Source organism: Cydia pomonella, chromosome 12, assembly GCF_033807575.1.
Source record: "Cydia pomonella isolate Wapato2018A chromosome 12, ilCydPomo1, whole genome shotgun sequence".
In the NCBI taxonomy this organism is placed as follows: Eukaryota; Metazoa; Arthropoda; class Insecta; order Lepidoptera; family Tortricidae; genus Cydia; species Cydia pomonella.
The window spans coordinates 3,331,733-3,352,256 of record NC_084714.1 but is presented as its reverse complement, the minus strand read 5'-3'; the positions used below and the strand labels follow the sequence as shown (position 1 = coordinate 3,352,256).

Below are 20,524 nucleotides of genomic sequence, written 5' to 3'. Positions count from 1 at the left end.
GCTAGGTTTACTTGAAAATATCTAAATTACAATGACTAATAATTAGTATAATCTGAACGCCCGTGAACGGGTTCCAGCAGGCGTTCTACATGACATTAAAGCTCTCCAAGAGGCCTCTACGTGTTGGATCTATATCCCCACGCAAGCCTATCAAAAGACCGGGATTTATAGGCCCGTGAAATCCAAGGAGTATAATCTACAACAAAGGTCTGGTCTATCCCCGCCAAAGAGTAGGTATATTAATATAATATACTCTACTTAAGAGTATATTAATATAATATACTTATAGTACCTAAATCCCCGCTGGGCACATATGGGAAATTGGGAATAGGTGCATTCATATGTGTTGTTGCCATCTGGGGGCCAACCGCGAAAATCGAAATTCGTCAATTGCGGGCATTTTTCTCTGCCATTCTGTCTTAGTGTCTTACGTATTTCGTACTCCTGTACTGTACGAAGTCCTGTATCATGGCAGTGGTCATGTGGGGCGAATCGGGAAAATCCGAGAAACTCCGACAAATTTCATCGACGAAAAAAAGGTTAGTAATTTTTTTTTCTATTACAATTTTTTTTACGATTTTTTTCGCAATTCGATACTATGCTCTTAAATCTACATGGCCTATCGACCCGAAACAAAAAAAATAATGATCAAGGATAATAGGCTAAGGACATAGGATAATAATTCTAAAAAACAATTCACCCTCAATTTATTATTACAAGAATTTTAGGGTTTTTTTTTTTAGAAAATGTAAATTATCTCAATAAAATGTCCCATTTACCTAACATTATTATTAATTTACGTCATTGTTCACCGTATTACGAGGGTGGATTGAAAAATTCGCGGCCTGAATATGAAAAACAAAACGGAGGTTTTTTAATTTATTTTTATTTTTCTACATAGTCCCCGTCGAGTTGAATGCACTTGTTTATTACACCACTTTTGAAGAAGCTTTCCTTGAGACCTTCAAAATAGGCATCCACCTCAGCTTGGACCTCGGCGTTGCTTGAAAAGTTCATACCACCCATGTTTTTTTTTTAATTGGGGAACAGATGAAAGTCCGATGGTGCTAAATCGGGTGAATAGGATGGGTGGGGTAATAATTCAAACCTACATTTGGCAATCTCCGCCATCGATTTTAGTGACGTGTGAACACGTGCATTGTCCTGATGGAAGATAACTTTCTTTGTCAACATTCCAGGTCTTTTTATCTTCAGAGCCTCGCGTAATCTGAGTAATAACTCGCAATAATAGTCGTAATTTATAGTTTTACCTCTCTGGAGATAGTCAGCCATTATTATTCCCTTTGCATCCCAGAAAACAGATGCCATGACTTTATTGGCCGACAAAATTGCTTTGGCTTTTTGGGAGGCGGAGATCCAGGACGAACCCACTGCTTCGATTGCTGTTTGGTCTCTGGTGTATAGTGGTGGACCCACGTCTCGTCTATAGTTATAAATCTGTCCACAAAGTCTTGAGTATCGGCTTCATACAGGTCTAGACATTCACGTGAATTAGTACGGCGAGCGATTTTTTGTTCCACTGAAAGAAGCCTCGGGACCCATCTCGCCGACACCGGCGACACCTTGGAAAAATCTAATTCATTGACTATAATATTTTGAGTTCTTTCATTATTATTTCGCATATAATTGCCACATTGTCCGTGTTAGTCCGCGAATTTTTCAATCAACCCGTATCTTTCGACCAGTAAAATTACCACGTTTATGACTTTGATAAAACATTTGTTATCAGCGGTCAAACAATGGCCTTACCAAGTGCGCAATGGGCGCGTGCAACAAAGGCGCATGAGAGACCGTAATCTGACCGTTACTGTAAATGCTGCCGAGGGTTTGAAACTGGGAACTTTTTTTTGGGTTATTAAAACAGAAGACATTGTAACATAAAGCAAATTTTAATAAATTACATCAAGTTTTCAAAATGGCCACCACGTTGTTGAAGACACAAAGCCGCCCATTGAGAAATCTGATATGTGGCCCTCCGTATCATCACTTTCAATAGTGCTGTGAACAAATCTTGACAACAAGTCTGCAGCCTTTAAAGCCTCTTCTACGGTAGGTACAGAAACTTCTTTGACTTCCTCTTCCTCATTGCTTTCGAGTTGTTTATTATCTGTAACATTATGCAATTATTTTCATCAGGTTCCTCAGATGTAAGGAGGCCACTATCAATGTCAACATAATCATCCCATATTTTCGGTACTGCTATTGAATTTGAAACTAGGTTTTGTACACACAAAGATAAAGGAATGTCTTCATCATCAAATTCAGTATCTATTGTTTTTTTAATAGGTCAAGCGTCAAGGTTTCCAATGAATCCTGCATGTCTGAAACCATTATGAATGGTACTTTGTAAACCATAAGAATTGCATCCAACACTGTTATTTTTGTAGAATTAAAATCAAGGCTATCCATATCATTTTAAGCACAAGGATTTTTCTGTAATTTTTTTTGTGTGACCGTATTATTCCTTGATCCATTGGCTGTCGGACTGATGTTGTATTTGGTGGCAGAAAAGTAAGCATTATAGATTTCAAATCACTAGCTTTTGGGTGCACCACGCAATCATCAACCAGCAATAGAAACTTTTTCTTTTTCTTCATCAAATCGCGATCCCAATCTCGAAGCCAGTTATCAAAGATATCTGATGTCATCCATGCTTACAATCTTATAAATAAGATTGTAAGCATAATCAACTGGCAGTGATTTAACACTGATAAAACATCTTGGTTTTTGAGATTTTCCAATAATAAGCAATCTTTTTTTTCTCTATTACGCTTAGATTTGCTGCAACCATGACAGTTATCCTGTCTTTTGATAACTTGCCTCCACTACAATTCTCACCGTAAAATTTAAAAGTTATGTCTAGCATTAATTTGTAAAACAGACCTGTTACATCTGTACTGAAAATCTGATCATCAGAAAATTGTCTTCGTAGATTTGGCCACACTTCATTGTTTGCAGAATTTTGACCAACAGACAAGGATTCACCTGCAAGTTTTCCCGCCACAAACTTTAAAACGACTTACCCAGCTCGCAGAACAGTTAAAGTTGAGGATACCAAAACTTTTGCTTCTTCCTGCAACATAGGGCCACTGAAAGGTATTCCTTTGTTTCTTGTGTTTTTGCTTGTGTTTTTAAACCACTGAAGTAACGCTTGATCAACATTTTCCTGGCGTGATTTTCGAAGCCAATTCTCGTTTCAGCACGTTTGAACAGGCTTCTTTAATCTGGTTCTTTTATTTAAAAATCATTGATAATGTTGAATGACCGACCCCAAATTCTTTTGCGAGAGATGAATTCGATTCTCCATTTTCTAGCCTGCGTATTATTATACCTTTCTCTTCAATTGTAAATGCTTTGCACCGTTCTAATGTCATTTTATTCACAACTCACTAGAATATGTAAGCTTGTGCATAAATATCATTATTCATTATAATCACTATGTAGGCGAAGTCATAATAAACGGATTCTACTGTAGTAATGTAGACCTAAACCTCAAAGAGCATAATTATAATCACTACTAAACCTGAGGTCCTACAGCAAACCACTTTCGACATGTTGCCTCCCTGTTTCAATTTTGAACGAATTTACAAGTGCGACAGAGAGGCCACACGTGGAACGTGGTTCGCGGTAGGCCCTCTGAAAAAATACGATAATTACGGAACGATAATTTAATTTAACACTGACACAAGTGACACACGACATATTTACATTATGTGACAGTGACACTAGCGTTGGTGTTGCCACTCTTACCAGCGATACATGCTGTGGCCATCTTATAGCCGATATGTTTTTGGGAGTTCGATGTTTCAAATTTTGTATTTTGGGTATAAATACGTTTGGTTTATTAAATAAAACACAATTTGCTTTATTATTTTAATAAAGAATTATTACTCTTGATAGAAATAGAGTCAGACCAAGCAAATTTGATAGCCCAGACGGTGCAAGTTTATTTTGAACGTCAAGCTTCTATGAAATTTACTTAACACTTGAACCGTCTGGGCTAACAAAATCGCTGTCAACTTACCTTGGTCTGAATCTATTTGATATAGTTTGAAATATGTTTTATCTTACCTCACCCTCACGTGAAATTTAGTGAGATTCGGTTCCCCCCTGAAGCCCTCACGTAATTAATGGACGCCCGCTTATCTCATATCCGAACAGAATATATTTTGTAATAATGCCGCTCGGCCTTCCTACAAAAAGTACCTGGCGACCGTGTAGATGTAATAAGCGCGTTTTTTGATAGAGTCGGACCAAGATAAGTTGGCATTGATTTTGATAGCCCAGACGGTGCAAGTGTCAAGTAAAACGTAGTGACTCTTTGGTGTCAAGGAAACGTCATAATTTCATAGAAGTTTGAGTTTGACGTATGGAGTGTGGAATTAAGAGGAGTGTCATCTCTTATGGTAGAACTGTTGCAAAAGTGTCCAGCTGTCAGCTATAAATAATAGTTCCAAATCTCTCCAGAGTAGCGCTAGAGTAGCTAAGAACCTAGGCGTTATTGACGGAGTGAATTGCGCTATCTATGATTTGTTTTTTTTTGTTAAAGTACTCTAGGTATTGTAGCGCCACCTATTTAAAGTTTTTTTGATGACACTTTTTGGTATATGGAGATTTCGTTCCTTATCTCCTTCCTTCCGTAGTTTGACATCTTGGTTTGACTCTAGCTTCTTTCAAGGGAATGTTATTTCAAATTTAATATGCAGATAGCTACTTCACTTCTCACTTACTAACACCTCTAAGATAATGGGCATGAGTATAAGCACAGAATTTCAAACTATTTTCCCTAGTTCGAAATTTTGTGCTTATACTCATGTGATGTGTACTACTATGACCAGTGGCGGGACAAGAGAAATATTTATGTGGGCAAGGTACATTTAGCAAGATGGCGCCCTCTGGTGGCGCAAGAAATAACGAACATTTTTACGGTGTGTCCCAAATATACTTATTTGAGACGCGAGGCCCCTCGGACCGCCCATGCCTATTTTCCTAATGCCGCCTCGTCTCTGGAAAAGACAAAAGCGAGGGGTAGACTAGCAAGAACTTTGCATGCAATTTGTGTTACATTGCCGACTACTAAAATAAACTGAATTCAAAAGTTTGATCAGATACCGCATTGTAATGAAAATTGCATGCAAGTTCTTGCTAGTCTAAACTTGTGAGTATTGTATTCTTTGGTCTAAACCTCGCTATATACTTACTTTACTCTTTGGAAAAGACCATAAATCTATACTACGTCTATGGAAAAACAAATCTAAACACTGACAGCTTCGATTCATATTAAATATAAGTGTCAACGGCTAATCCATTTCTCAAATTGATTAAATAAATTTTAATACACTTATTATTACTATTTATTATTATTTTACAGTTCCAGCACAACATTAACAATGATTTGCCAAAGGCTTAGTGGTGAGTAAATTAAATTACATAAGTACAGACAGTATTAAGAAACCTTTATTGATGCTGAATCTCTAAAAGGGTTATTAAATCTACCCGATTACCGGACTCATTCTGCTGAGAACCTATACCTATATGTTATTTCCCTGTCGCACTAAGCAGCAAGATAGCAGAAAGTGTCCGGCGACCGGATAAGTGCAATGGCTGATCCAGGATCTTGGTTTGACTTGGGCATGAACCATCTTTGGCTTGAACCCAATGAGAGTAGGTTTAGGTAGCTACTAGGTAGTACGCTAAAATGATGAATAGAGAATGGAGCGTCTCAAATGCATTGTCAGAGAGCTTGAGTCCCTTAGTTACTTAAAAAAATATTTATTAAGCATGATTTGTTGTCGATCCGTTTCGAAGAAACAAATTGTTATAATTGTTAATTGTTAAGCTAATGGTGCTGAAGCTCTCTTCAAAAGCATGAAATGGGAACACTCATTCATCTACTCATCTAGTTGTGCTAGTTGCACATCTCTATCCTCAATATGTTACGCACAAACTAATAATAAGATACAACGTATAACTATGTTAAGTGAACCGAAAGTGAAGCAGTGTCACAACGTTATAACAAACAAAATACGAAGTGAGTTGTACCATGGTTGTACCTATACGACGTTTCCGTTGTGGGTTGTGGGGTACAAAGTACAAGCACGGGTAGGTAGTTATTATTGCACGTACGCACGTACCTACGTGCAATAATAAATAAGCATGCGATCAAGATTACATTAGTGATAAGTAGTAATGTCGAAAACAGCTGTTGTTACGAATGTTGCCATACTAAAATGTCACATTCTTACATTCCCGCTTCAATTTCAGTTTTCAGATATTGCCAACTTGCTAAAAATCAAACATTTCAAACAAAACACATACAAGATACATTCCTTTTCATTTCTTCAAATTACATAATTTACGTAACACCGCAAGTAGTTACTTCTTTAGTTTTTACTATTTGATTCATGTTTTATTGTTTTTAACCACGATAAAATTACGTCAATTACAGTTTATCACTAGTTTTACAGCATTACAGACCTAGTTATTTGAAGTATTATTGCTTTAATCAGATAACTATAACCTTCGAACTTGACTCTTGATAAGACATGAATTAAATGAAGTAATTTATTATAATTATTCCGACATCTAGTCCTTTTGTAATCCGGGGCACGAGCGAACGTATCAAGCGATATATCGATCGGTCTTCAATCGTGTTTTTGATTCGCCGTTCGCAGTAATTTCGTTGTTTTTTTTTTGTTGAAGTTAAGATAAAGATAGCTGTGGCGTAAATTCTTTCCTAATTTTACAAGCAGTGTTATCGTGTGTGCGGGGTGTTGTTTGGTAGTGACGTGTTTTTAAGTAGTGTGACTGATTGCAGCCAACCATGTCGGGGTTGAAGATGATAAACCACAGTCGATTGCTGGCTGGCGCAGCGGCACGTTTGGACGCTGTTTGTAGTGCACTGTCGCCGAGGAATCACTTAATAATACAACATAGGATGGCGTCAAAAGCTATCACTTTAGAAAATATTAACCCGAATATCGTGAAGTTGGAATATGCTGTGCGCGGACCGCTGGTCATCCGAGCGGCGGAAATCGAAAAGGAACTTGAAAAGGTACGATATATTGATAAGGAATCTTCGCGCCTTAATTACACTGTTTTTTTTAAATTATTTTTTTATATAACTTTTTAAAACTTTCGTCTTATTGAGTGAAAGGCACCAGTATTGATCACAAGGCCAGTCAGACTATCTAACAACATGAATTGTGTTAATTACATGGACTCTTGCAGTTGCTTAGTAAAAAATTACAACCGGCATGTCATGTGGCCCTGCCAATACTTTTATTATTCTTTGCACATTGTCCATTCCATAGTTTTCATGAAATCTATCCTCGATGGATCAGTTCATGTTCTATGTGGTAAATTCAAAACTTATGTACGGTTGAATGGGTGTAATATCACTAGCATCCTTAATAATAAAGGATTGTCATACTTTCTTGATCATATTTGTTAAGCTGATTACTTTATAACCCAAGATAAATATTTTATTGTCATATTTAGATGAAAAGATTGTTATCTCTTCTATAACTACTCTGATAACTTCTTTAAACTTAACATTATGGCACTATTCCATTGTTTTGTTATGATAAGCCAGTTTTATTATTCTGAAAACAAAAGAAAAGTGTTAAATTATTAATCAGGTTTTACCTTCCTTTAGCCCTAGTATTAAATTATGGATTAAACAAATAAACAATTATTATCTTTGATATGATATGTATAAACCTCATAATCAATATAAATACTCTGAGGTAACTTTGATGTTACCAAATACTGGCTTGCAGCCACTCAAAATTAATCTAGATTTATGATTAGCTTACTTTTTACTTACTTTTTGCTTGGCCTGTTCCCATGGCATTCTTGGGTTAATTCTTTTAACCCTTCAACAGACAAGATTTAAAAAAATACACAAGCTCAAGTCCTAAATATTCTGTATTAGAAAAAAATACAAAAAGATGATGTTATAGGGTGGTCCCTTTTGACATTATAATATCTAAGTATCCCCTATGTACAGCCACACGCTAAGGCCGAGTACCTGGATTACTAAATGGACTGAAGCGATATGGAATCAAATGGTACTCAGGCATTGCATGTGCCTGCACAGACTGCATAAAGTAAGGTAAATGTGTACAGGCCATCTATTTGCTCTGGGAATTTAAGGCATTTATTTCAATGAAGGTTTTTTTGAACTTGCCACAATTTGCAAAATTAAAGCTTTCCAATCTGAATTAAGTAGCATTTGTGATAAGAAAGAGTAATTTGTGAATCTTTCTTCAGTTATGCTCAACAATAAAACTAAGACATTTAGTAAACATTACAATTCAAACAAAGATTCTGGAGCATTGTCATCTGAATTTATCAGGAAGTAATGTGCATTGAACAAAAGTTTTGGCAAAGTTCCATACCATTCATATTACCACAAAGAAAATGTTAAATGAAATGGGTTCAACTACATTACTACATGCACACTATTTATTACTTAAAGGGGAACAGGTTTTTATCCAATAATGCCTAGTTTCCTGTCCAAGTTGAAAAATCAGGTGGCTGCTTTAATTTAAATAATGTCTGTGCCAATCCATGGCCTTAGGTTGATTAGCAGACCCTGTGGTCTGCTCCCAAAGTGAATTGAGGCAAAAATGTAAGGACAATGCTAGGAAGATGATTGCATGTAATTACTTGATGTTTTAATTTTTTTTTTAATTTTGTTTTAAATAAATGTCATAGGGACATTCTTACACAATGTGACTAAGTCCCATGGTAAGTCAAGAAGGCTTGTATTTTGGGTACTCAGACAACAATATATATAATATACGAATATATAGAAAACATTCATGGCTCGGGAACAAATATCTGTGCTCATCACACAAATTAATGCCCTCACCGGGATTCAAACCCAGGACTATCTGCTTCATAGGCAAGATCATTACCCACTAGGCCAAACCGGTCATCATTTGTTAGCTAGTAGATTATTTTTACATACCTCATTGAGTTCTGCTACCTTTTCCTAGTAACATTAAAAATATAACAAAAATAAATGTTCAAATGACAAATGCCCACCTCCATTATACCTACTGTGCTAATACAGACAACTGGTGGGAAGGAACGATTAGCAAGTGTAGGCTTCTAATTAGCACAAGTTTAGTTGAGAGGCTTAGTGACTGTTGCTCTCTTGTATACAAAATATCACTTGATATTTACCAGTCGCTTCGGTGAAAGAAAACATCTTGAGGAAACTGGACTAATCCCAATAAGGCTTAGTTTACCCTCTGGGTTGGAAGGTCAGATGGAAGTCGCTTTCGTAAAAACTAATGCCTGTGCCAATTCTGGGTATTCATTGTCAAGCGGGCCCCTGGCTCCCATGAACCGTGGCAAAATGCCGGGACAATGTGAGGAAGAAGTGACAGTAGCTCTCAGAAATGTCAGTACCAAACAGTCTGTCTAAAAATATCTTTAACATGGCTGAAGTGCAAGGGTTCTTGGTTCTTGGCCTTAATTTTATTGAATATTTATTTTTATTCATGTTATTAAAGTCATAAAAAGTGATATTACCATATAAAGCATGTATAAATGCATAGGAGGTGCATTAAAATTGCAATTCAACTGTAATGATCAGCTATCACGTACATTACCTACACAAGTCTTGCTATATTGTCCAATAACCGGCTTATCTCAACACTTGGCTGATAGTGGTAATTGCTAACACTCTAGATCTTTTATCTGGCTATTGCTATGTGATGTACAGTCAGCAACCATAGTTTTGTGTTTTTATCAGTGGTAACAACTTTAGGTGGTAATTAACAGACTTTTTCTACCTGTCCCCGGTAGTAACAACCAAGAAAAATAATTCCCAGTTATTACCACCAATTCACTTTGGTGAATTAAAAACTAAGAAAAATAATTCCCAGTTATTACCACCAATTCACTTTGGTGATAACTAGTGAGATTTCTTTTCTCAGTTGTTTCTAGTGGTAAAAAATGAGAAAAAAATTCTCAGTTGTAGTATCCCTTTGAAAAGGGTAAAATTATCTGCACTTTCTCTAACGCCTTTTTAAAATAAAGTTGTGCTTAGATCTTAGACTTCTACTGTACTGTCAGCACAGTCAATTTGCTTTAAGATAACCCACGCTAGACCAGGCCGGGCCCGGGCAGAGGCGTCCGACATGTCAATTTCTATGACGGCTGATCGGAGATCACATGGTGCTTTCCATAGAAAACGAGGCGCCGGAAGCTCCAGCTCGGGCCCGGCCCGGTCTAGCTTGAGTCATCCTTTAACCTTTTAAGGCACCATACAACATTTTCTTATTCTTAATTTGAACCTTGTTTTATAGCAAATTGAGATGAATTTCGTTTGAAACAAAAGAAATGCTGAAACAAGAAAAACGTTTCAATTTGAATGGAGTGTGCATTGTAATTGTAATGTACATTGGGCCTTATTAGGTTAAGCTGTTTTTGTATTCCAGAAAAGTAAAATTAGTTTGATTGGTCCATTGGCGGCCAATGATTGGCTGCTCAATCATCCTGTTTGGTACCAAATTTGTACCAAGATGACAAGTCGGTCGGACAAATTGTCATTTTTATCTTGTATGATAAAGACAAGTATTAAGATTATGTGTAAAATATATTTATAATGTAACTGAGAAAACATAATTTAATCTCAGTTTTAATCTTGACTGATATGATATCAGATATCTAATGCCTAGTACACAATACACATTTTATTGTAGAGGGAGCAAGCGATATTTCTATCTCATTCCACTGTATATCTTGTTCGCGTCCCTTAGATTGGCCTAGGTTGACCCAAGATGTATGTTCGACACAGGTCCCATAGGCGCTACGCCTCACAGTCATGCGCACAACATTTATAATCCTTTTGAAGTATGACTGTACTCGACTGTAGCTATTTTCAGAGCACGTATGAGTTAACAGTTTGCCGAAGGTCATCTTATGAAAGTTATGGTAATTTTATTAGTTTAGCCATTGGCAGTTAGCCAGAATTTTGCTTGTCATGGTTTTTCGATTCACGAATTTCGTCATATTTTTATAAAGTGTCCTGACAACTTTTTTAAAACCTTACATACCTGTTGGACTTTATATATAACGAAGTCGTGGGGTGTTTCATAAATATGGTACTTACTGCTAGTGTAAGTGTGTGTGTGTGTGTGTGGGTAACATCATGTACATACACTACACTCAAGGTGTAGTAGGTTCAGAGAACGGGCTTTTAAAAAAATCGCAGGTATCGCTTTTTTAGATACCTAACAATACAGTTGCCAAAAATTTAATCAGCAATCTTGAGGGTTTTCTCTAGGATTTCAGCGATTCCAATGCTGATTTTTTGACTTTCGCTCGTTAGAAAAAAAATCAGGAACATAGGTATTATTTATAGGTAGGTTAATTTTTTCTCGCCGAGTTTCTTGCCGGTCCATATTGGGATACCCTCCTCCGATTGAGGGGGGATTTAAATCTTCTCGGGTCAGAGGTGTAGGGTTAGAGTCGGTGTAGGTTTCTTTGACGTTCATAAGCGCGCTGTAATAATATGCCTACTTGAATAATAAACTATCTTTATCTTTTATTTTTAATAATATATGCCCATAAGAGCCATAAGCTAAAAATATGAAAATTGCTTCTAAAAATGCGCAATTTTATTTTTGAAGAAATTCAGCGATTACTTTTTTTTCTAAAACATGATATTCGCGGTCATGATATATCATATATCAATATGATATTGAGCGATTTCAGAGTAATGGAAAAAGGTTTTTAGGGTACCGTACCCAAAGGGTCAAACGGGACCCTATTACTGCGACTCCGCTATCCGTCCGTCCGTCCGTCCGTCTGTCACCAGGCTGTATCTCACGAACCGTGATAGTTAGCCAGTTGAAATTTCTACAGATTATGTATTTCAGAATAAAATAAATATTTATTTCCAATCGCGAGGTTCTCATCCAATCACCGAAGTTAAGCAACGTCGGGCGGGGTCAGTACTTGGATGGGTGACCGTTTTTATAGATAATGGTACGGAACCCTTCCTGTGCGAGTCCGACTCGCACTTGGCCGGTTTTACGTATATTTTTTTGTAATTAAACCAATTTTCTATTAAGCAGATAGATCTGCGAGCGATACTACAAATTTTATATTAAAGAGATTTTATTTGCGAGTTAAAGCCCGACCAGAAATATATGATCATTGTCAAGAGGGCGCTGTTATTGTCACGAATGTCATATAGGTATATGGCGACAGTTCAGTTTAGTATGAAAAATTTAGTTCCAATGAAATTCCGCAATATGGCGCGTGATCATATATTAGTGGCTTTACAATGTTCATACATAGTGAGCCGTTCTTATTGCTCTCTATAAAAACTGTACATCGTTATATAAGTAGACTGAAACGTTATTTTCGGACACAAAACGTAGGTCTGTATTTAACTGGTATTAATATGATAATAATTTAACTAATATTAATATAGATAAAACGTTTACATTTGACTGTAGTTACGTGCTTACTGTACTTAATTTAAATTATTCTATCATAAACATATGTACTTATCAAGTTATCATATATTAGGTATTTATTTATAGCTTACATATGTAGGTTTTCAACTGTCAAATTGTTCTGCCATTAAACGATGAAAGCGGATTGTGATAAGTTTGATATTGATAACCTACTCTTCTATTACCACAATAACCAAAACCCTATATTTTACCTTTGAAAAATATGCTTTATTGTTATACGCATAAAGTACAATTTCAAATATTACATTTTTGTACATACACATTGCTAGTCGTTGTCGCTATAATGTCATACGGATCTGCGTGTGGTCTGTTATCGTTAGATGAGTTTTAGATGTTATATGTGCTACCCCTTTCCCATTGAAAATAATGCTTTATTGCTGTACTAATAAGGTATTATATAGAAAAACAAAATCGGCACTTAAGTTATATAATGTTGACGCATTCAGATCTGCGTGTTATCACGAGATAAGTGCTCAATTGGCCCCGATATGGCATAACCACTTCATTATATTAGAGTACGAACAGGAACGCTTATTGACTGGTTGTAGGCCTTATGTGTTTGGAATTAATTTAACTAATATATACCGTGTTTTATTGATTAATTTCAAGGGCGCATTCCTGGGCTTAAATTAAGTAACTTTCTCAAAGACACCGGTATTCTAGTTAACTCCATTACGGAGATAATCAATAATTTATCTTATAAGGCCCTTACGAGCGTATACATTTGCCTTAGGGCCTGTTCATATATTGGTTAGTGTTTAGTACGAGTGTGTACATTTGCTACTAAACGTAAATACTATCTCGGACGATCGATGTTCGAAATGACATTGATATGTGACAGTTTTCAATTGTTTGAATTACTTTTCATAAAAGTTAAACATTTTTTTTTAACTTTGCCTTTTAGTTTCCTTAAACGTACTTATCCATACCCCGGAGTTAACGGAATTCAATAAAAAAACACGGTGTATAATAATTAATTTTACTGAATGCAGTTTGTGTCTCATGACTTTATATTTATGGAAATTATATAATGAATGCAAATACGTTAATTATTTTATAACCCGTCACATATGGAGCGATAATAAATAGTAAGGGTCTCTTGTTCCCATAACGTTTTAAGTCATAATGTATTGTTTGTCCGCATTTTCGTTAGCCATAATTTGGTTTTTCTCAGAAACGCGTAACATTTCAGAATTGCCATAAAACAAACCTAACCTATCTATAGGATAACCTAAGGAAATTCCTGAAAAGTTAACGGTTTCAGAGTTATATAGTTATGAGTTACGATCCGAAATAGTAATATGCCGTATGATACCGACAGATATCTTATACTATACTATAGCTAAGCACCACACATGCCAACGATACCGAAAATATATATTGCTGTCTGTCGAGCACCTACGGATATCATTATCATCATCACACGGATAAATGCCCTTACCAAAGATTTGAACCCGGGACTATCAGCTTCGTAGGCAGGGTCACTACTCACTGGGCCAAACCGGTCGTTTGATATTTCCTTAGACTTATAATAACTTAAATGCTACTGGTTTGTATCAAAGGTCAGGTTATGTAACTAAACCAAGTGAACAAAATCAATAAGCATGGTTAAATTTCACCGTACTTATGTGTACTAGGTCAACCACTTTAATTTGTTAAAGGGAATAAAGGTATTGTTTACGTCTCCTGTTGTATCGAGACTCGAGCTAGCGAAAAGTTCCAAAATTCGCCACGAGCGTGACGAGTGTTTCAAATGATCTTGAGCTTTAGTTTGGAAACTTTTGAAGCAGTAGGTCCAAAAAAAAATTTTTTCCGGCGCCGTATGTAAATAAGTACTTTTTTACCTGGCCAAAATATTTGACTCGACAAAATAAATTCTAGCTGAAAAACATCACAAATCAAAACTAAGTTACTTATAATACGTAATTGAAAATCTTTATCCTTTACTACTAAAGCATAAAATAGATACAACTTTGCACACTAATTTCAAAGAATAATGAAAACCTTTCCGTGCTGGTGTGATAAATCTTAAATACGGACGAATGAACCAAACCTAGCAATAGTTATTTGTTGTACACGTCGACAACGTTGTTGTTTAACCGCACGTGCTAATATTGATACCCGAGCAAGCAAAATATTCAAAAACTTTCTGGTTCAGTTTCAGTTCAGTTCAGGCGTAGAGAGTGGTTCGAGAAGTGGAATCTTGAGCATTGCGATGGTTTCAACGCACGAGAGTGGATAAAATGAAACTTTCTCATTACTTTTTGACCAATCAAGAGAGCCTTTACCAGTTGGTGTGGTGAAACATAATTCGTCATTGTATACATTATGCGTGATAGAGTAATATGGACATATTAAGGTAAACTCAACTCAATTTAGGAAGAAAATGACAAGCTTTCTATTAGAACACTGTTTCTATAGTGTCAAGGAGGGTATTGAGCACAATCATGCAAATAATTAACATTATTATTAATAATCCAATATAAATCTTATGTAATGTAATGATAATGAAATGAAAGTGTTATAGAATGATAATCAACTAATGTAATGATATGTTTTGTATTGATATTAGTCCAATTGATGTAATGATATGTGCTATGCAATTTTTATAGTCTAATCTATTTATTGTAATTGTTATTGCATGCAATTTAATTAAATTTAATAGTATAGTTATTTTCAGTCTAACACATTGTGTTGGACTAAAAATTATTGTACAATAAAATTTGCGCATCGTTTAATTACGATAGAATACTGTACAATATTCTACAAGAACATCCTGTAACTATAATTAAGTATTCTTGCAAATAAATGATATTGATTGATTGATATTGATTTTAAATACCAGCTTTTTATTCAGGGACCATAATTTTATATCCGCAACGCAGGCTTCGTCAGGTGAACACAAACCCATAATCAGCTACAGGCTTCGTCACAATACAATACAAAGGTAACTAAAATCTGCAACAGGCTTCGTCAACTTACTCTAACAGTATACACTAAACAAAACCCTACAAATAAAAAACACCATCTAACTCGCCGCCAGCCAGGCAGTGTGCCCAGGCTGGCCGCATTTCCCCGTCGAATGGCGATGCTAATTCTTTGGGCAAAATACTGACCAGCCCTTTGGTCACCCGTGGCATACATCAAACGCGATGCTAAACCCTTATAAAGCCCTAGAGTTAAATTACATGTAACGAACGTTAAGTAGAACCTAAGAATTTACTCGAGGAAAATGCACAAAATCAAAGTTTATTCGGTTATGGCAATATTTAACCGTCTCCAGGATAAACTCAAACAAATATGGACACGTGGACCTTATACAAATGTAGTAAGGTTGAGAATTGTTTAACTAATGTCTCTTGGGTTATACATTTTATGAACATAATGATTATGATATAATCTTGTTTGTTATTACGTATCCGTCATGTACGATGGAAACATTTTTGCTGGTGTCTTATCTATCATGTTATGAACAATGATGAAAGTAGATAAACATAAACATCCATGGGTTACATTTAAGTTTTAACGGCCGTCAAAATTTTGCCCCTAGGATATTATAAATAATATCATAATAACCCTTTTCCGGGTTACAATTTGTATGTCTTTCTGCGAAATTTGTTTAGTCGTTTTTGCCTGATGTAGGAAAAACCACCCAAACACAAAGTTGCACTTTTAAAATATTTGTGTAGTATTAGGATCTTCTTCTTTTTAATAAAATAACTAATAGAAATTCTGACTAAATATAAGAGCTCAAAAATGACCCAACGTGTATTGTGCCGCGAGCGACTCAACTGTACTGCGCCATAGAAAAAAAAAGTACATAGAGTGCTCACTCCATACATCAGCTCTGTTACCAAAACGCTTATTATTTTCGTAGTCGGCATCTCGGCATCTCGCATCGAGTAGCGGAATCATTAGTACCGCAACTACTAATCAAACATTTGAGTGATATTTTTTTTTATTTACTTGAATAAGTATCATAGTATTTGCTATCTATTGTAGTATGTACCCTACATACGTATAAAAGTTCATACATTGCATATTCTATTCATTAAAACCCAGGTGCTGTCTCGTCTCAAGATTTGAAAGGGGCGAAAACACAAAAGTGACCGTTACTAGAACTTGAGTGGTTTCAATAAGGTCTACATTCGGTCACATAAATGTTTTCGTGTGGTTTTCAAGGTAAGAGACTGAATATCTTTGACCTGGTTTTAGCGCATATTGTTAGTAGATTGACTGTGTATGACTAATACATATGTGCATAAGGTTCTCAACTATATTCTATAGTCTGTTATTTTATTCTGTAGACTAAAATGACAACCACAAATGTCAAACGTAGAACTAATGTGACCAGCTTAAAACAAATAGTGCTGATCTTTGATTTCGGTCTTGAATAACCGATAAATATTAAATTAATTTTAGATCCATAATAAACAATTAATGAAATCTACTCACTACATCAGTGGTGGGCAAAGTACGGCCCGCGGGCCAGCTCCGGCCCGCGCAAGGCTTTCATCCGGCCCGCCGCCGGTCCTTCGAAATAATTAGTATATAGCTCGAGAGATAACGGTTTCAAATCAAAATGAAGTTCCGGCCCTCCTCGGATTTTTTTAAATTTTCTGGCCCCCCATGAAAAAAGTTTGCCCACCACTGCACTACATGATAGATAGGAAGTAAATAATAAATAAAATCTTCTCACTACTAATCCACTCAACCATTTAAAAATTGCATTATGAGCTTCGAGGTGACTGGTTAATTTACAATAAAATCGCTTTTAAATATTAGAAATATTGTGTTTAGACTTGGATACAAACTTTCTAAATGCCTCAAAATGGTGTTACATGCCTATATAAGTAACTCCCAATAGTTTATTTTCGGTTAGTACCGGTTATAGCACATCACTATTTATAAGACGTAAAAGACCAGCAACACATGAAATGTCATTTTAGTCTACGGGATAAAAAAAATAGACTTATAGTGTAACGACTTAGGTACTTCGTAATATTGAATTGATATAGCCTTTATTCCTGACACTTCATTTTACATTTTTTTTAAGTTATACAAGTATCCATTTATATTTATTTATGTTTTTACTCTTTCTCTGTTTATTTAGCATTGACATATACCCAAGGATGGGCCTTACGGGCACTGAGAATGGTGCTAGTTCAGCGGTGTCAATCACGAATTCGAGCCAATCGTGTAGTTTAAGTTATTGCCCGTAAGGCCAGTCCTTAGAATATATGTCAATGTTTGTCAGGCTGTCTTTGTCACTCCTCGCGGTTTTTTAAGAGTCTTCTCCAGTCATCAGTAAAGCCATCTTCCTATGTACGGTTTGCATTGGGGTCTTTTCTTTCCTCTTCGGTACCATTCTGTGACATCTTTTGTCCATTTGTTCTTTTGTGAGCGCAAAATGTGCCCTGTCCATTTTCATTTGAGTGTACGGATTCCCTCCAGGAAACCTATAGTAAATATTAGTACTTATTAATTATTGTTCGTTTCTTGGAAAGTACTTAAGTGCCGCCGAAAATTTCGAAATTTCGGAAGTGAAAACAGGATATTGTATAATTTTACCGAACATCTTTGCAAATTTCTTGAAACTATCACGTCTGTAGCGGAAAGTATATGCTTAGAAAAATAAGTTGCCAATTTTAGGTTTTGTTTATGTTGATGATTATTTACTATGTGGAGCGTTCCGTACGGACGCATTTTATTTCCTGTGTTGCGACTTTTCAGACGATTATTTTTCTGTGCATATTTTTGACCATTAGTCACAGAAAAGGAAACTTTTGTACCTGTAAATCTTCAGAAAATTAGTTTTTTCGAGACGACGGTAGACAATTTCATGGAATGCTCCAGCATCAGCTTATTAAATATTAGAACGTAGTCGATGGAATTGATCTTGAAAATAATTACTGACCTTGATATGCACATTACGTAAAAGACGGCCCTGCCACTGCTTAAATTGCATTCAACAATACTTATTCAATGGCAAAGAAGAAATAGGTGATTAATGGACAACAATGCCTAATCGAATTTTAAATTGGAAAGATCTTTGTCTTTCACACGCTTTTAATTTTGCAAGTGACTAACGAACAATGTTTTTACTTTTAACCTCTTGTCTGTATGATAAGGATCCTGAATAGAGATGCCACAAATATTCGGCAACTATTCGGTATTCAGCGTATTCGGTATGCGGCCGAATATTTCCTACAACTCGGCCGAATACGAACTATCGAACCTACCATAAAGGAGAAACGAAAGTATAAAATAACCGCAAACCACTTTAATATTTAAAATGTATTCTTGGGAAGTTGTTAAATACGAAGACTATGTTTGAGCTTTCTTTGTATTACAAATAATTTTTCATGCCACTGTTCGGAAATGTGGCAGTAGGTGGTCTAAAACCAAGCTGGAAAGTAGGCAATAGCTGTAGCACCTGAACCACCACTACTACAATGTTTCATTGTTATCATCATCAGTCATTGGTGATCATTGTTATCATCCAGTGTCATTTGTGATGGTAAAATGTCTTTTTTTGGCGCAACGTATTCCTTCAAAAATAAAATTAGGTTATTCATATGACCAATTACTTGTTTAAAAAAAATAAACGTCAAAATCATTCAGTTCATGCTTTAGGCGTTTTTCCTTGTGTAGCTGTTTGTGGTTTGTTAACAAAAAGCTTCTAAGTTTAGTCGGTTTGAAGCAAACAACAGAAAAACGTCTCTTAAAAGTGATAAAAAAAGTAAAAAAGGCGGGATCGGAAAATACTTACTGAATCGGATAGTGTACATTTTGTTTGACTAAAAAATACAAGAAAGACGTATCTACGCTATAAAAATGAGATCTACTAGAAGAAAATATAAATGTTCTTTCTTTCAACAAATGTCCTCACGCCAATATAAATATTAATTTCTATTAAAGTACTTATACTACTCGTACTTATAGTTATGCAAATGTTTTCTTATTTCCTCGCAGTAGCCGTGATTTATATCATGGCTAACTACATTCACTAGTTCTGAGCAGCAAAAATTAAATCTTAGCAAACGTAGTGCTTTGTTAGAAAACAGTTTTCATAAAAAAATGTGACTTAAAATGTAGGCATGTTATGCCGAATATTCAGCGCTTCCAAAACAATCTATTCTGTAATTTTTTGCATTTTTCTCGAGAACGTTTTACTGCTCTACAAGTACAACACTTCTTTTTGGAATCTTTCGCTTACTCGAGTATCAATATTACCACGAGAGACTAAACAACAGCTTTACCTCCTTTGTAATATTAGCAACAACGATTGACGAGTCCTTATACTTTGGGGATCTAAAGTACAAAAGGCAATGAGGGCGTCCGCATGCTGGCGCGGGTGCCATTGTAGGTAAAATCCGTTGCACGCGTCCGCGCCAGTTAGCGTTGCTCATACTAGTCATACTATTTTCCCTTTTTTCCCGTTATTTTCCGTTAAACCGCTCACGCCCTAACCGTGTCACAAAGTCATTGTTTTTTAGCTTATAGGTATATTATATAAAATATATTTATTGAGATAACAATATACATAATGGATATATACAGATGATTACTATAACTAGCTTATATCTAAAATAGGCCCTTGAGGCATTGTACCAAGGATGCTGGCGGTATTTCCTCGTTGTATCGCAATACTGATACGTTGTGCGAGGAAGCCGCCAGCTCTTCGGTCACCAGTTACGTCAACCAGACGTTTCGCGATTTCTCCAAAAAACTTGTGCGCGCTAGGACCCCATGGACCTAGAGTTTCAACGCCAAATGGTACAAAATGGTATATAGGTATATTGTATTGTTCCAGGGCGCTCAGAAACCTTTCAAGAGGGTGATCAAAGCCAACATAGGAGATGCTCACGCTATGGGACAGAAACCCATCACCTTCATCAGACAGGTCAGTATGCAGTAAGGTCAATACGGGTAAGAGTGGCTGCGGGGAAATGTGGCTGACATTCACATTGGGGTCTGTTTGATTACGAACGCTA

General features: G+C 36.0%; 1 protein-coding gene and 1 long non-coding RNA gene across 5 annotated transcripts in view; one reads left to right on the top strand and one right to left on the bottom strand.

The window, feature by feature from the left end:
• Positions 1-1,891: 1,891 nt before the first annotated feature.
• Positions 1,892-3,609, bottom strand: LOC133523285 (uncharacterized). Its single transcript, XR_009800210.1, has 2 exons — positions 3,045-3,609; positions 1,892-2,128 (listed from the first exon to the last, which is right to left on the bottom strand). It is a non-coding gene; the product is annotated as an uncharacterized LOC133523285 (long non-coding RNA).
• Positions 3,610-5,314: 1,705 nt separating this feature from the next.
• The window catches only part of LOC133523284 (alanine aminotransferase 2-like), a 33,020-nt gene continuing 17,810 nt past the window's right edge, over positions 5,315-20,524 (top strand). The window contains exons 1-3 of one of the 4 annotated variants that reach the window (XM_061858788.1): positions 5,315-5,433; positions 6,839-7,075; positions 20,344-20,433. In XM_061858788.1, the coding sequence (XP_061714772.1) occupies positions 6,845-7,075; positions 20,344-20,433 (321 nt within the window). In that variant the 5' untranslated portion in view covers positions 5,315-5,433; positions 6,839-6,844. Of the gene's footprint in view, positions 5,434-6,262; positions 6,393-6,676; positions 6,695-6,838; positions 7,076-10,031; positions 10,037-20,343; positions 20,434-20,524 lie in introns of those variants that run through there. The other 3 variants (XM_061858786.1, XM_061858787.1, XM_061858789.1) reach the window with 3 other exon arrangements.